At 39.2% G+C, this 16,641-nt stretch overlaps 1 protein-coding gene across 1 annotated transcript; it reads left to right on the forward strand.

Moving 5' to 3' along the window:
• Nucleotides 1-8,925: 8,925 nt before the first annotated feature.
• On the forward strand, nucleotides 8,926-9,654 carry LOC141695856 (uncharacterized). Its single transcript, XM_074500065.1, has one exon. It carries the CDS (start codon nucleotides 8,926-8,928, stop codon nucleotides 9,652-9,654), a length of 729 nt encoding a protein of 242 aa, XP_074356166.1.
• The last annotated feature ends 6,987 nt before the right edge of the window (nucleotides 9,655-16,641 follow it).

Here is a 16,641-nt window from a genome sequence, read left to right on the forward strand (position 1 = left end):
GAGCCACCACTTGCCCTGATCAATCTCAACCACCTATTAACACACAACCACCGCACACCGCTTGATTTTCCGGTGAAAAACCACCGTCATAGATCTTAATTCCGACGAGAAACCTCAAACTTTGTTGTTACCAGATTCCTCCGTCAATAGTATCGTTGTTGGTTTTATTCCATTTTCACAATGAATAAAAATCAAATATTTGTTGATCAATTTAGTATCAATAACGAAAAGAAAAGGAAAAAAAGATAAATAAAAAGGAGAAAGGGTAGAAAGAGTTTTGTTCTGTCTGACATATTTTACAAGAGTGATGTCATCTCAGCAAAAAGAGTAACAAGTCACTGATTCGGTGATTTCTGTACATGATGAAAGGGCAAACATAGAATTAGAAATGTTAAGAAATGTAATGTTATTGAATTAAAAATGGTTTTTGTAGCGATTCTGATGATATAATAAATAGCTGAGGTGAAGGAATCTTTGTAATAATGGGTGTACTGCATGATTTTTAAGTGTATTTGGACTTGAATGCTGTTTTGATATCGCTGTCAAAATGTGACTTTTAGGCTCTTTTAGGTTAGTTATTACATATTTCTAGATATATAAATTAAAGAGTTTTAGTTTATGAGTAAGCAAATTTCTATATGTTCATTCAGGTTATTTTGCTAGCTTTTGTGGCGGTTAATTAAAGTCTCAATTAAGCATATTTGGTGCATCTGTTCCTGGGGATTCATTATCCTTACAGTTAAGAGATACATAAGAATCGTAAACTACTATTCACCATTACAAGTGTCTGTTGTTAATGCTATTTATTTTCCCCCTCTAATTGTTACAGAAAATCTCGTTCTCAGAGTATCCAACCAATCCAAGCTACGACCACTGCCACCTACCATTCAGCGTAAGAAAAACAATATGACACCTAAGCACCTAAGCTACTGCCTCCGCCATAATCGTTCTGCCCATGCACAGGGAAAGCCCCCATGCCTCAGGGAGATGCATTGGCCGATCGCGGTCAAACTGAAGACGGGCGTATACCAATAACCCCGCGATATCTGAACTATTCCAACAATTTCACCCCGATCATTGAACTTGTGGACGAAGATGCTGATGGTCGAGAGGTACCGCATGCAAATAACTGGGTAATCACCCATACACACCGTTCCGGGCGTAGTCTTGAGAAACTTCGACAAGCGTAGTCTTTAAAACAACGAGGCTTCGCCGCTTTGAAGGATCTCCTGGGGATCCTCTTGGGTGACGATGATCTAAGGATGTTACTGTAGGAATGGCAGAGAGAGGCCGATCGCGGAGACGTGACACCCCATGGTACAATGTGTGTGCCCCTAAATTCTCATGAGAATCAGGAGTGACACCGCGATCATGAGAGAGCTCCTCCTCGCAGATCGATGGACCGGTGTGGTCGAGGATATGGAAGTGATCGCTGGAGAAAATCCCAATGGAGGGGAAGAGTCGGAGGCTGAGGTAAATACTTAGACGGATACCACTGCAATAACTATCGTGGCTACCGGGATACCCACATGTATAATCTAGGAGAAAGAGATAATTATGCTGAGCATAATGGTCATAGGGATGTGATAAACTATGATCGCGAGACGCCTCAGGGCTGTGGCCGAGGTCAAGGAGAAAATATGGAAGGAAATCAAGGACGAAACCGAGAAGTGATAGTGATACCCGAGGATGCCCAAAATGCCAACCAACAACAGGCTCCTCCAGGTGGAGATCAGGTAGTAGTACCTCCGCCCCAAGGTCCACAACCTCACATGCAGACTATCCCAGGCGTAAGAACTTTTAATGTAGATGATCTGAAAAGGCTGCTCAATCACTTGGAAGGAAGAGTAACGACCACGACCAAAATTCCTTCTCCATTCTCTACGACAGCAGTAAGAGAGGCCCAGTTGCCGGCCGGGTATCTTAACACTACTAGCGATCTCCGTTTCCATGGAAGTTCAGATCCTGTAGAATTCTTGGGCCGATTCAATATAGAGATGAAAGTGTATCAAGTTCCAGACTAATTAAACTTTGAATTCTAATTATTTAATTCTTAATAAGAATGGTGACGGTTGCGGAAACCGGATAAAGTCGGGAGCCGACTATTGGCGGAAACTTTCAGGGAGAGCGCTCAACAAAGGTTTCAAAAGCTCAGGCCGGGGGTGATCACTTCTTAGGACCAAATGAAGACTTTGTTCCTGACCAAGTTCCAAGCAGCTGTGAGATATTCCCCATCTGTTACTACTCTTGCCAATGTCAAATAAAGGGAGAATGAAAGCTTAACGTCATATTTTAAGAGGTTCAACACTGAGTCCACCAACGTAAGAGGTGCTTCGGATGAAGCTTTGAATTTTTTTTGATAGTAGGGCTAAGGGTTGGCTCAGATTCTTGGAAACATTTACAGGGAAAAGACCCGGCTACTCTGGTAGATGTCTTTGCTTTGGCAGAATTGTTCAAGGCCATAGAACAATCTCTGGCAGAGGTATTACCGACTTCGTAAACAAGTCAGAGAGGCAGAGTAAGGAAGAGAGATAAATCTCCGAGCTCAAGATACTGAAGGAGTAGTCGAAGCCCAAGTCGGATAAATGTTATGACCACAAGGAGGGAATGGAGCCCTCCCTCGAGCTATGACAACAGAACGAGTGGATACACACCTTTGGTCGCATCGATTTAGCACATCTTTGAGGTAAACAAGAATAGAGGGTTGTTTAGAAAACCCGAGGCTTTGTCATCTTGGCAAAGCAAAGATAAAAAGAAATATTGTGAATATCACGAGTCATCCGGACACAATACACATGAGTGTCGGCAGTTAAAGGATGAAATCGAAGCTCTTATCACGGAAGGTTATCTTGGAGAATGGGTGGTGAAGGAAGTAAGGAGGCATAAAAATGGTGCCGACTGGGTAAAGGAAGAAGGAGGTCGTACCCCTGGGGGTCTAATAACGGAACTTTGGAAGAAAGTAAGTTCATCAGGGATGGCAGCATCCGAGCTATATACGGAGGAGATCCTGGGATGGAATGCAGTAATAGAGCTTTGGCAAGGTATACAAGGGAAGCCCAGTTCTGTGACGCCCTCCAAACCTGGGTCAGAAGTTTGGGGTTCACAACACACACATACACACTCAATATATATACTTGCTTATGAAAGTAATATATGTAAAGACCCTACTTACCATAACCATGGATCGCAACAGGTTAAAGTATAAAAATAAGCCACAACCTTAACTTTTATTACATAGTACCAAATCCCAACTAGTTCCGCTTACAACTGATAATGATATCATTCTTACAATCTTACATAACTCATCTACATTATAAAGCTCCTGCTAACTCGGTCCATCTTATCCTGGAATCCTAGCTTGCACATTGGACTGGGAATCATCATTACCAACAATTTCCTTTTTAACTGAAAAATAACATAAACAGATTTGCAAGAGTGAGCTAACTAGCTCAGCAAGTCATAATAGCAATAACTGAGGTTCAACAATGATCAGTTGAAATGATTCAGAAGAATCAAGTTTCTGGATAAGCAATAAATAGAATTGGATATTCTCTTTTCATTTTTAAAAACCAAGGTTAGGCTGCTGATCAGTCACGCACTAACCCCGAGCAAGGCTCCCAGCCCTGCTCTATATACCGGATCCAAGGCACGCATTGACCTAATATGACCACAAATCTGGTCTGACCACGAATCTGGTATGACCACGAATCTGGTCCACATTTATACAACCATCCAATTCTAAAATAATTCAATATGATAACCATTATAATTCAATAAAAACAGAATCATGATTAACATTGATAAAGCATTTATCTCAGAGTATAAAACATTTCACAGGTATCACCAGGGTATATCAAGGTGTAAATATAAGGAACGACTTCAAGCCTGATGAAGAATCAAGTATCTGAAGAATAATGGTTCAATGATAATGCATGGTATTCCAGGGTGTATAAGTTTCTGTATGCTCAAAAAATTCTGTTGAAATTCTTGGTTTATGGTGTGTATGTATTTGTGGAGTTGTATTGTATCTGTATGCTTTAATATCTGAGAAATCAACCGTCAGTGGTTTACAAGAAATAAAGCTTACAACTCAATTTTAATGATATGATAAGGGTTCAAGGTTGAATACTTTAAAGCGCTTGCAATGTAAAACAAGATTTATTTTGAATACTAGCAACATGTTATGAGAAAGTTCATAAATACTTGTAATATATCTCGAAGAAAGGTTCAGAAGGACTTGCCTTATCACAGATGATTTTCAACTTTACTAGTACTCATCTAACAGTTTTACTTTTCACTCACTTCCCTTCTTTTTCTATGCCTTGCTTCTATTCATCAATCACCCGCCTTCTCTTTCTATGCTTCAGTTCTATTTACGCATCATTGGATTTCTTTTTGTATGCCTCGCTTACTCTGCTAGGCATCACAAGTATCTTTCAATATTCAATCTCATATTATTCTAATCGTCACATAGACGTCATAAGTTTTTATCTATCCTTCATTTTACCCAAATCCGATTTACGGATTGAAAGTTATGACTAAAACAGTCAAACGATAACCACATAGGCATATAACACATCAATCAGATAGCACGTAGCACATAGCAGGCAATATATGCGATCAAAATAATTTTTCAAAGAAGATTCAGGGTCAAAATGATTTTTCAGGTATTTAATACGAATTTTTGAAAATTTTCGGAATTAAAATGGGCCTCTGAATCATTTTATAATTAAGTTATAGGGCTCGAACACCCGAATCTGACTTTAAAATAATTTTATAATAATTATCGAGCCTTGAAAATAATTTAAAATAATATTTTAAAGCTCGAAACTATTTTTTGGAATTTTTAAATCCAAATAAGTAATTAAATCTAATTAAATAATCAATTAAAATTAATTAATAACTAATTAAATTAATTAATTAATTAATATTTAAATTAATTGACTAATTAAATAATTAATTATCAACTAAAATTAATTAATTCATTAATTAAGATTTATTTTTAACTTAAAAATAATTTTCAAAAAATAAATAATGAATTTTTGAGATTTTAAATAATTAAAAATCAATTTCTGAAAATATTTTTAAAAAGAAAATACATTTTCTGAAAATAATTAAATAGAAATTTAATTTTTTAAATTTTATAAGATTTTATAAATTTTTAAAACCAAAATATTAAATTTGCAAATCAGGGAAAACTTCGGGGTACTAAAGGGTAATTTTCCCCCGTCGTCTTCCCCGACTGCAACTCTGGTGGCCGGCCGCCATTAACGGCGGCCACCAAGCTTTCCGGCGAGCTACAGACTGCTCAGAAATGCATAAAATTAACAGGGGATGAAGGGCTCTTCCCCAGAAACACGTCTGCAGCAACAAAAACATCAAACCATGCACAAATTGAACAGAATAATCAACTGAAGATATCACCGCCGGTTCAATCAATTTTCCGACGAGCCACTTCCCGGTATCGTCTGTTGATTTCAATCATACCATTCGAATCTCTTTTAAACGATCTACACAACCATGTAATCAATTTCATCTAATAAGCCTTAACAAAGAAACACCTAATTTTCAATGAAGAACATTCAAACACATAAACCCTAGTTCTTCAATTCAAGAATCAAACCAACTTTTCTACATGTTATTGAACTTCAAATTTGACATATAATATACCAAAATGACCAGGAAGAAAAGATCTACATGATTCTAGCATCAAATCACACAAACAATATCAAGAAAAAAATTCATATTTTAATTACTAAATAATTCGAATTAAAATAATTAAATAAGAAAATCACCTTGATATATGCACTGAAATGGATGATTGATTATGAAAGAACTTTTCGAAAGCTTCGATTTGATATATGGCAGGCTCGAATTGGAGTTCGATAACGCCTTCATTTGTGCGTTTGATTATGAAGAACACAATGAATTTTTAAGATTTTTCTCTGGAAACTATATAGTTTTACTATTTGCAAATGATTATCTGTAAAAAAGAAAATACTGTATTGGCTATTTATATTTACGGAATATTAGTACGTTCTGGATCGTGTTGGATCGATAAATACGTTTCTTAGCCGCTAATTAACTATAAAAATGATCCTATCGGATAACATTTTGGATAAACATTATCCTGTTTTGGATAAGCATTATCCTGTTTTGGATAAGTATCAAAGGTTTTGGATAATTATAAAAACTGGGCTTTTATAAAACGCTTTGTACGAAAATAATGTTATCGAAAAGGGTTATTTGCGCTGGGCAGCGCACGGGTCAAACCGTAATCTGGATCGAAAAAGTCAAAACACGGAAAATGTCCGGAATTACCAGATTAGCTTAGGAAAGAGTTTTCGGAAGAGTTTCGGGTTCTAAAAACGTAAAAATGGTTGAGGTTGGACGATTCCCGACTTTAGAAAATGATTTTGTAATTATTCAGAAATAAATTAATATAAAATCATATAACACTCCAAAAATTACTAGAAAAATACTTAATTATCTATATTTTATTCTGGACATAATAAAATTAACATACTTATACTTTACCACATATAAACATCCACATAACAACACCAATCATCAGATAATTCACCAAAAATCACAATATAATCATATAATAATTATTTATCAATAAAAATAATTACACGCTATGTCCCGGATATTACAGGTTCAGACCTCTAACTGACATTCACAGGGTGGAGACTCGGCCACCCAAAGTATTTAAGGGCGAATCCATGGACATCACCTTCAGGGAAGCGGATTCCCGGTGGGTGCACCACCCCCACAATGATGCCTTGGTTATTTCTATCCAAATCGAAACTAAGAACGTCTATGGAGCCTTAGTAGATAATAGAAGCTCAACAAACATCCTCTACTACTACACCTTTAAGAAGATGGGGTTACTTGATCGGGATATGTCAGGAGAAGATTCTTGGGTCTATGGTTTCTCTGGTGAAGGAGTTAGAGTTATGGGATCATTCTGATTACCGTGTACCCTGGGGGAGTGTCTGTTGTCCGTAAGAAAGACGCTCGAGTTCAACGTCTTAAATCAGAAGTCATCCCAAAATGTGCTACTAGGACGACCTTTTCTTAGGGAAATGAGGGTCATCACTTCGATCCACCATCTTACCATCAAATTTCCAACCCCGAATGGAGTTGGCAGCATAAAGGGCTCTCAATATGACTCTCAGGAATGTTACAGACAAGCTATGAGGGGCTTTAGGAGAAAAGATGCCCAAGTCGCAGATGCATCAGATGATAAACGAGAGAGAAGTATCGAACAACTGATCGAGGAAATTCAGGTCTATTACTATGTTGAACAAAAAAATGAATGCCCCTTTGAATTGCCTCCGGCAACGCTGTTCTTAGAAGACGCTATAAGGATTGAAATGTTGGAAGAAGAAGAGCCCCCAAATGACATAATCCAAGCAAATGTCAATGGGAAATGACTCGAAGGAAGATTTGATGTCTTGCAGAGTCTTGGACAAGATGCATATAAGGTAGATGCCCCTCTCTCTAAGGGCGCACCCTTATCTTCAGGAATTCTGAAAGAAGTTGATGCCCCTGTAATACAGGGCGCGCCTTCAATGAGAAAACAAGTTGATGCTCCTCTCCAAGAGGACGCGCCTTCTACGAAAAATGATGAGGATCATGATCAGCTCGACTTAGACCCACGGATACCAATACCAACAGAAAAACTGGGGCCAGCGTAAGATATAATTGAAATCCATGTCGATAAAAAGGATCCAAGCAAAGTCCTAAAAATTGGATCTCAGTTGGATCTAAGATTGAGAGAGGGGCTTTCCATATTCCTCTTGGAAAATCTTGATGTATTTGCGTGGAGTCATTTTGATATGGTGGGAATTGATCCAAAAGTCATGTGCCATCAATTGAATATCGATCCCACGCATAAAGGGATTCGGCAAAAGCACATGGCTGTAAGTGGAGAAAGGGTTGTAGCATTGGCAGAGGAAGTAGATAGACTCTTGGACGTCAGGCTAATCAGAGAATCTTTTTACCCAGATTGGTTGGCGAATCCGGTGTTAGTAAAAAAGCCTAACGGCAAGTGGAAAACATGCATGGATTTCAACAATTTTAACAAAGCGTGTCCAAAGGATAGTTTCCCTTTGCCAAGAATTGACCAGTTAGTCGATGCTAGGGCAGGACATGCTCTGCTGAGTTTCATGGACGCATACTCTGGCTATAACCAGATTCCCATATATGAACCTGACCAAGAGCACAGTTCTTTCATCATTGACAAGGGCTCTATTGCTACATCAGGATGCCATTTGGTTTAATCAATGTCAGGGCAACTTACCAAAGGCTAGTAAACAAAATGTTTAAGAGACAAATTGGGAAGACGATGGAGGTGTGCATGGATGATATACTTGTAAAATCTAAAAGAGCGGAGGATCATATAGCAGACTTGGCTGAAATGTTCCACATTCTGAGAAAATATAGGATGAAGTTGAATCCCCAGAAGTGTGTATTTGGTGTGGAATCAGGGAAATTCTTAGGGTTCATGGTTAACCACCGAGACATTGAGGCAAAACCAGCAAAAATCAAAGTTTTGTTGGATATGAAATCTCACACCAATGTTAAGCAAGTACAAAGTCTGACGGGAATGATTGCAGCTTTGAATCGATTTGTTTCAAAGTCTTCAAATAAATATAAGGAATTCCTTAAAGCGATTAAAAGCATAGGAAATGATTTTGTGTGGACCTCGAACTGTGAAGAAGCTTTTCGGAAAATCAAGGAGCAGTTGGGAAATCCTCCTATGTTAGCTAAGCCAGAAGATTGAGAAACGTTGATTCTTTACTTGGCTGTCTCAGAATACTCCATCAGATCGGCATTGGTAAAAGAGGAGGGGGTCACCATTCTCCGGTGTACTATGTAAGCAAGAGGTTTCTAGATGCAGAAACCAGATACACCAGAATGGAAAAGTTAGTGTACACCCTTGTCCTTGCGGCACGGAAGCTAAGGCCATACTTTCAAGCTCATCGAATAGAGGTTCGCACCGCTTATCCCCTCAGGCACATTTTACATAAGCCAGAGTCGTCAGGAAGGATACTAAAGTGGGCAGTAGAGTTGGGACAATTTGATCTAGAATATTGCCCTTGCACAGCAATCAAAGGGCAGGCATTGGCCGATTCCATACTCAAGTTCGATTATGAGGTAGATAATAAGGCTATAGTGTTGGTAGAACCTTCCTCACAGGGAAATCCCCCTGTCGACGTGAGAGTAGAGTTCCCACACTCTTGGTGGATCTTGCATGTTGATGGGGCTGTGAATAACAATGGAGGAGGGGCCGAGATTATTTTGGTTATCCTGGAAGGACATCGTCTGATGAGTGCCATTTACTTCAAGTTTTACATCACCAACAATGATGCTGAGTATGAAGCACTTATTAATGGCTTAAAAATAGCTTTGAAAGTGGGGGTTATGAATTTGATCACTCGGAGTGACTCAGAATCAGTAGTGAACCAAGTCAATGGAGGTTTTCAGGCCCGAGGACCCCGGACAGAGTTATATATGAGATGTGTGCAGCGTCTGCTGGAAAAGTTTGGAAGTGCCAAGCTGGAAGGTGTACTGAGAGAAGAAAATAGAAATACAGATGAATTGGCAAAGATGGGGTCACATATGGACAACGTTCTGCTAGGATAAATTCCTTTTGGGAATTCAAGAAATTCCAAGTATTCCAGAAGTAAGTGTGTTCCAGACACAGGAGATCCCACAAGAGACCTGGATGACCCCCATTCATAACTATATTCGGACGGGGACTTTTCCAGAAGACAAGCTACAGGCTCGAAGCCTTCGCTACCAGGCTGCGAAGTACGTTGAGTAATATGGAGTGTTGTATAAAAGAGGGTTTAATCAACCGCTATTACGATGCGTAGATCTGGAAGAAGGAAATTATATTCTTAGAGAGGTACACGAAGGTATTTATGGCAATCACTCGGGGGTGGTTCGTTGGCATTGAAAGTTCTTCGACAAGGATATTATTGGCCACCCATGAAAGAAGATGCCTTCAAGTTTGTTAGGGTGTGCGATCGTTGCCAATGATTCGCTAATTATTCCAATGCCTCAACAACATCTATCACTTCACTGGCAAGTCCTTGGCCTTTTTCTATGTGGATAATTGATCTCATTGGAGAATTACCCAAGGCCAAGGGGGGTGTGAAGTATGCTGTGGTGGCTGTTGATTATTTTACAAAATGGGCAGAAGCTATGCCGCTGGCCACGATCACAACAAATAAAATCAAAGACTTTGTCTTCAACTCCATAGTCTGCAGGTTCGGTATTCCATATAAACTCATCTAAGACAATGGAAAGTAGTTTGACAGTAAAGAGTTAAGGAAGCTTTACGAAGACTTGAACATCAAGAAAGATTTCGCTGCAGTCTACCATCCGCAAAGCAATGGCCAGACAGAAGCCATAAACAAGATTATCAAACACACTTTGAAGGCTAAGCTGGAAGAAAAGAAGGGATATTGGCCGGAGAAGATGCCCATGGTCCTTTAGTCTTACAACACAACCCTGAGATCAACCACAAGAGAGTCCCCTTTTTTGCTAACTTACGGGTATGAGGCTATGGTTCCCGTAGAGGTGGGAGCTGGATCTCTGTGAAGGAATTTATTCATTGAGGAAGACGCAGAAGTTAATCAAAGGCTCCACTTGGATTTGATGGACGAAGCTAGAATGAATTCTCAGTTGAAGCTTGCTATATATCAACAAAGAATTACAAGGTATTTCAATAAGAAGGTGAAGTCTGTGCCCAATAAGGTGGGGGATCTTGTGTTGTGGAAAGTCATGTCGAATACTAAAATAGCTCAGCATGGGGTGCTTGAAGCTAATTGGGAAGGACCATACAAGGTCAAGGCTATACTTAGGAAGATGACCTATCGCTTGGAAGATTTGGGTGGCCAGCTTATTCCCCGGGCTTGGAATGCAGAGCACTTGTGGAAGTATTATCAGTAGGGTATGGCTTTGGCCCCCTCATTTCTATGATTAATTTCTATATAATATACTAGAAGCAAAAAAATTCCTCCTAGCCTAGGGGGTAGTATACATGACTACGAACCTTGGAACTAGCTAAAAGATAAAATTTTCAAATAATTTCCCCACACCTGGGACTGGTGTAATTTCCACACTAGAGCGCATTATCAATAAAAGAAAAAAAGTTGCTTCAATTATTTTGTTTACTTGGCATTTATACTCTAAGAGAAAGTTAGGGCGCGCCCTAATAGAGAAGTACCTTAATGATGAAGGAAAAGTTATTTATACCACACAAATAAAAGATATCCATGATGTAAGATGACAGTTGAATTCTATATATATGTACTAAGGGACGCGCCCTCTAAATCAGAAGTTGTAAAATCTTCTAATCTAAAATTTATGCTAAGACCAGAGGCGCTCCCTATGGGAAGGCGCGCCATGATCAATATGGCTTGAAAAAATATGGTGTTACAAATGAAAAATGGATAATAATGGTGGGATTCATTTTTTAGTTTAGCTTCGAAAGGGTAATACGTCAGGATATTAAGGTACACTTTTACAGTAGGACGCGCCTCACACTTCTACGTACTTAGCAAATTTTGACAGGGCGAAAATGAAAAGCTAAGATAAATAATACAGGGCGCGCCCTAAAGGTAGAGGCGCCTTGGCGAATTTCCTTAGAAAATTTCTATGTGAGAATGATAAAAAATTACTTTCTGATATTAGTACGCGCCTTAAGAAACTATTTTCTAAGATTTAAGGCGCGCCTTAACCATGAAGGTGTGCCATTTGTGTAGTACCTGGAAAATTTTACTTGTAAAAATCACCCTTCAATACTTGTTGAAAGAAAGGAAGTGTTAGGCACAAAGCATGCGCTAAATAAATCACGCAAGTATATACGTTCGCAAGTAATATAGAATGATTTCTAATTCGTTCCCACAAAGACTCTGATTAATTATATTTAATTGACACTTACTCACCAATGTTTGATTATTCTTCAATGTCAAGACAATAACAATTAAGGTTGGTAAACTAATAATTACTACTAGAATTAAACACTTGAATTAACAATATTAAACACACATGAGATCCTAACTTCATTACTACTTCGTTCAATAGTTATTGTTAATAACCTTAGCATGTAATGGTGATGATATTAATCGAACAACACGAAACTGATAAATGCCAACTTTCGTTGTACGAATACCATTCTACCAAGCTCCACAATTAAGATAGAAGTTGAATAGGCATCAATTATATTGAGACCTTATATGTCTACAGAATTTGACAACATAACGATTTAAGCTCAAGTTATTCATGATGATTACACAGGGCAAGTAAAACGGTTAGAGTTACCCACTAATCATGCATGCAATACATGAACCTATGCTAGCATGGCAAGTTCTAAATCTCAAGATTCACCGTCGCTTCACAAGAGATTAATAGGCTATCTTACATGTTCGCGACGCATATAAGATGAATAAGCACAACCTATACTAGATATCATACAATCACCACATAACAAGGTATTAAACAATTAACTAAAGAATTCCATAGTAAATCCGCTAGGATCCTATGATAACAATTAGCCCATAATAGAACTCATCGTCACAATGGGTTCATACGAAAGCATGATAATAACACAACGATATAAAGATGAAAAATACTTAATAAATAATGAAGTACGTCACAAGAGTATTAAGATTCAAAGCATAAAGAAAACTAGCATCCACTGTTACAACGAATTAAAAAAGTCACAAGATAAATGTATGCTTCCTCTTCTTCATTGTTGCGTGCTAAAACGGTCTTCTCAATCTTCTTGCCCTTGCTCTTGATGAAGAAAACGTCTTCCCATAAGGTTTATATAATAGCCCAAGAGAACCAGCGCCAACAGAAGCCCAATTATACTCGAATTAATAAAATCCAGATTCTGAAATTCCGCCCGCACGCGGCCGCCTGGCACCAGCACGCGGCCGCCTGCTGGCACGCGGTCGCCTGCTCCTGGCGCGCGGCCGCCTGCTACCCTTCTGGAAAATACTTTATTTTGCTTCTTTTTTTACTGATTTGTTTGCTCATCAACCCTAGACTGATTTCAAGCACTTGCTTAAGCTTTATTTGATGAAAACCACCTATCTAAGCAAGTTATACCCTGAAATGCAAAAACACTAGAAAACGCGTCAAATACACAAAATACTTGAGTTCAAGACACCAATTCAAGCCGTTATGAGACACTCTAAGTGGTAAAAAATTCCACTTATCACACCCCCAAACTTAAATCGATGCTTGTCCTCAAGCATCACATACTCAAACTTAGAATAAAACATGCATGAATGCAACGATCCCCTCGCGACGACTAAACCAACCAACACATGACATATCAACAATTGCAATTAGGCGACTAAAGATCAATCAAATCACGCAAGCTAACATACAACTAGAAACGTGGTGTGTGCGAATACTTAACAGATATGCTTCGAAACTAGATCAATCACCATAATTTAATTATCCTCAAGGCAATCACAAGCTTATATGGAGAATATATTTTAGACACAAAATGACTTATAACACTTCAAGATTATTGGAGTTTATTACGGAATCATGCTTTTATTCAACACATAAAACAAATGCTTATTTGATCGTGCAATGAGTGAGGTCTACAAAAGACTTATGCAATGGTACCCATTTAGCGAGCGTTATGTTAGCGGATCCCAGACTATAAAAGCCTTACGTCACTAGGCACAAAGTCCCCTAAGAACTTAATAACTCGAATACCAAAGAGCCCACTCGTGATCAATTGTGCATTAAACCAAATTTCTTTTTTTTTCTCTTTTTTCAATTTCTGAGCAAGTGCGTATCGCTCCATCTTACTCAACCCTAGACTACTCGTATACAATATGAGCCGGCTACTAGCCATTTGACGCGTAGCCACAACTAGCAATGAATTCCAATTTTTTTTCCAATTTTTATCTTTTCATGTATTTTATCATTAAAATCCTATAATGCATTCTAAGTATAAGCAATAGATTAACCTCAAAAACCATCAAACCATGACAACAATCTAGTCCTTAAGCATACTCTAAGGCTTAGTGAAATTACAAGTATTTCTAGCATGCATATCAACCTAACAAGATTCAACATCACTCTAATGCTATCACTACACTCGCATTAATATCACATATTAATCGGTAAAGCAACACAAAGGGATCATGGTATATGCATGAGCTATATGACATGATAAATAAAGCTATAAAATCTTAAAAATACTATATGGAAAAAATATGCAAGTATATGAACTAAACTAACATGAAAATGCAACTACATGACACACACACAAATATGTTCCTTAACTACTACCCCCAAACTTAAAATCTTCACTATCCCCAGTGAAGGTAATATAAAGGAACACAGGGTATACCTACTCATACGAATTATCATCATCACTCTCAGATGGTGGAGTGTCAGGAGGTGGATAAGCAGAATCATCACCAAAAACGGGCCACTGGATGTTAGCTCCAAGGCCTCTAAATGCAGTCCCAAGTGCCTGGGTGAGCTCCTCTACAAACCGACTCTGCGACTCATACATCGCATCCATCCTCCTTGAAAGCCTCCTGTACTGGACATCAACCAATCTCGAACCATCTCCTCCCTGAGCTCTCGAAGAGCCTGCCTCTCTCTGAGCCTCACTGGGCCTAACCATGGTAGCACCAGCTGCTGGAACTCCTCCTGAAAGGTGATACCCCAAACCATGTGACTCGGGCTCTCCACCCGTCCACTCCTGCATCGCATTCAAAGTCGATGAATCAATAGGAGTGGCCGGCATCTGCAACTGCTCATAAGAAGGCCACTGGACTCCAACTGCCTTGCAAAGCTTCGTGATAATAGAGGCATACAGGATAGAGTATTGCGATTTCCCTTTCAAAAACTTCGAAATCCCTTGGTAGATGTACTCACCAAGGTCCACATAATATTCATCATTCAGAATTCCCCATAACAACCTCGCTCTCTCCACTGTAACCTCATGTAAATACAAAGAAGGAAGAATATTAGCACATATAAACACATTCCAAGCACGAGCATACCTGTTCATCGTGACAGCAGGGAAACTACGATAATCGTTGGATCCCCTTTTGAACTTCCACACTGTGCCCGGATGACAGAGAGTAGCAATAATCAAGTCCAAATCAAAGTCCTCAGGGGCCCTTACATTCCAATGCTCCTCTTGTGGTTTCTTTTGTCGTTGTCCAATCACCCGGAGAATCGCCTCGGGCTGATAATCAACAGTAAGCCCACAAATAACAGAAAACCCATTCTTGTCGCCCTTGGCGTTCGCATAGAACTCGCGAATGATACTCCGCGGAACCGTCTCAGGTGACTCGTAGAATGTAATCCATCCATTCTCAGCAATCATCGGTAGCAACTCACCATCCCTCCATGATGAAAAGAACCCCCTCTCCTTCATAATAGGCTTAGTCAGAAGCTTGGTGTACTCTTCTTCAGCAGCCCCATCCAACAATCGGGGCCTCGCAGTAGTATTCCTCGAAGAATCAGTAGCAGTCGGATTGGTGCTGCTGCTACCCACAGTTCGTGATCTCTTTGGGGCCATGAAAACTGAGAATAAGAGTTGGAGAGTTTGTATTTGGTGTGTAGGAGAGATTTTGTAGAGTGAAAGTGTGTGGGATGTGTATGGAGAGGTTGTATGTATTTATAGGGTAAAATTAGGGTTAGAATTTGATTAGGAGTGGGGATTGTGGAAAGGTATGGGGGGAAAATCGTGGGTTAATGGGGTATATTTTTTTATGAATTTTTTGTTTTTGTTTATTTTTGTTTTGTTTTTTTAGGCTAAAAAATGATTTTTCAACAGTCAGGGATGCATGCGGCCGCCTGGCACCAGCACGCGAGCGCCTGCTAGCACGCGGGCGCCTGCTAGGCTTCTAGAATTTTTTTTTCAGCAACTTTTTTTCTGATTTTTTTTTGGTTTTTTGGATAAAGTACTATATTCTAAAGTGTCCTATGGTCTCATATCTTGGGTTGCCTCCCAAGAAGCGCTTCTTTACGTCATTAGCTTGACGTGGAGTTATGCGATCAAGTTGACAATAAAATGGCACTAATCACTTCACGGTTTGCCGTATCCTTATAATAGTGCTTCAATCTCTGACCATTTACTTTGAATGCTTGGCCCGGATCGTTCTCAAAAATCTCCACCACTCCATGTGGAGACACAGTTTGACGATAAATGGTCCAGACCACCTTGATTTCAACTTTCCAGGAAAAAGTCGGAGACGAGAGTTGAATAAAAGAACTTGTTGCCCCGGCACGAATGACTTAGGCGATAGCTTCCGGTCATGCCACTTTTCTACCTTTTCCTTGTACATTTTATTGTTTTCGTACGCTTGAAGTCAAAATTCATCAAGTTCATTTAACTGAAGCATTCGCTTCTTCCCAGCTACATCTAGATCAAGGTTCAACTTCTTCAATGCCCAATAAGCCTTATGCTCAAGCTGTGCAGGTAAATGACATCCCTTAACATAGACAAGTTGAAACGGGGATATCCCAAGTGCAGTCTTGTATGCTGTTCTATAATCCCAAACAACTTTATCGAGCTTCAAAGACCAATCTTTCCTTGATGGACAAACGACTTTCTCTAGAATGCGCTTG

This window comes from Apium graveolens, chromosome 11 (assembly GCF_009905375.1).
Source record: "Apium graveolens cultivar Ventura chromosome 11, ASM990537v1, whole genome shotgun sequence".
Classification (NCBI taxonomy): Eukaryota; Viridiplantae; Streptophyta; class Magnoliopsida; order Apiales; family Apiaceae; genus Apium; species Apium graveolens.

Coding starts and splice junctions, on each gene's coding strand:
- LOC141695856 (XM_074500065.1), top strand. CDS start 8,926: ATGGAAAAGTTAGTGTACACCCTTGTCCTTGCGGCACGGAAGCTAAGG.